We start from the raw sequence: 1,335 nt of genomic DNA, 5'->3' as shown, positions 1-1,335 counted from the left end.
TGGTGTTGGCACTTGTGCATTCCACCTGAAAATTTCCCCATTACTTTCAGGCTCACACCATCCATGTTCTGACTAAGTACCCTCTGCAATCATTGTTGAGGAGATTTGACTTTACAAGAAGAATAGCTAAGTGGGGGACTTAGCTAGGCTCTTTTGACATCAGATATAGGCTAAGGAACTCAGTGAAGGGATAAGTACTTGCAGACTTCATTGCTAAGTTTTCGCCGAAGAGTACGGAGATAGTTTGCCTCATGAGGGTCAAGCTGTGGAAGGTATTTGTGGACGGAACATCCAATACGGTAGGAGCAGGGGCTGGAATTGTGGCCATCACCCTGGAAGGAATAAAGCTAGAGCACTCGTTCAGATTAGGCTTCAGAGCCTTTAATAATGAGGCTGAGTATGAGGCTCTGTTGGCCGGACTGAGAGTTGTCTCAGATTTGGGAGCTAAGAAGGTGGTGGTTTACTCGGATTCCTGCCTAGTAGTTAATCAAGTGCGGGGGAGCTTCGAGGCCAAAGATCCCCGAATGATTGAATATTTGCGGTTGGTAAAACGGACCATGAGCAATTTTTCAAGTGTCAGAGTGGAACAGGTAGCCAAGGGACAGAATCGACACGCCGATTCCTTAGCAGCGCTAGCATCATTGATAGCTGACGAGGTACCCCAAATGATTAGAGTGGAGTTAGTGGCTGAACCAAGTATTAATGTGAAGCCACCGGTTGCACAGGTCGCCATAGCTGAGAAGTGCTAGATGGACCCTATCATTGATTTTCTCGTAGAAGACCGAGTTCTAGAAGACGAAAAAGAGGCAGCCAGAGTACGACAAACTGCTGCTCAGTATTGGTTATCTGTTGATCGAAAGCTATATCAAAGGTCATTTGAAGGACTATACCTGCAATGTATACACCCTAGCCAAACTGGAGAGCTCCTAGCTGAGCTGCAAGAGGGTGTATGCGATAGTCACATGGGTGGACAGTCATTGGCTCACCAAGCGATGACTCAAGGGTTTTGGTGGCCGCTGATGCAGAAAGATGCCATCGAGTATGCACGGAGGTGCGAGCAATGTCAAATACACGCCCCAATGATCCACCAGCTTGCCGGGAGCTTAAATCCAGTAAGTAGCCCGTGGCCATTCGCCCAGTGGGGGCTAGACATAGTTGGACCATTTCCCTGGGCGACAGGCAATCGAAGATTTGTGCTGGTGGTGGTAGACTACTTCACTAATTAGGCAGAAGCGGAGGCGCTGGCCAACATCCGAGATGTTGATGTCAAGAGGTTCGTATGGAGAAACATTATAACGAGATTTGGGGGGCCAGAGTCTCTCGTGTCGGACAATA

The 1,335-nt window shown here is 48.2% G+C and overlaps 1 protein-coding gene across 1 annotated transcript; it reads left to right on the top strand.

Moving 5' to 3' along the window:
* Nucleotides 1–251: 251 nt before the first annotated feature.
* Nucleotides 252–749, top strand: LOC142639574 (uncharacterized). The gene has a single exon (XM_075813733.1). It carries the CDS (start codon nucleotides 252–254, stop codon nucleotides 747–749), a length of 498 nt encoding a protein of 165 aa, XP_075669848.1.
* The last annotated feature ends 586 nt before the right edge of the window (nucleotides 750–1,335 follow it).

The sequence above is a fragment of the Castanea sativa genome, chromosome 6 (assembly GCF_040712315.1).
Source record: "Castanea sativa cultivar Marrone di Chiusa Pesio chromosome 6, ASM4071231v1".
Taxonomy (NCBI): Eukaryota; Viridiplantae; Streptophyta; class Magnoliopsida; order Fagales; family Fagaceae; genus Castanea; species Castanea sativa.
This window is presented reverse-complemented; position numbering and strand designations above follow the sequence as displayed.

Bases quoted from the DNA above. Each gene is read 5' to 3' on its own strand.
- LOC142639574 (XM_075813733.1), top strand. From the start codon at position 252: ATGAGGGTCAAGCTGTGGAAGGTATTTGTGGACGGAACATCCAATACG.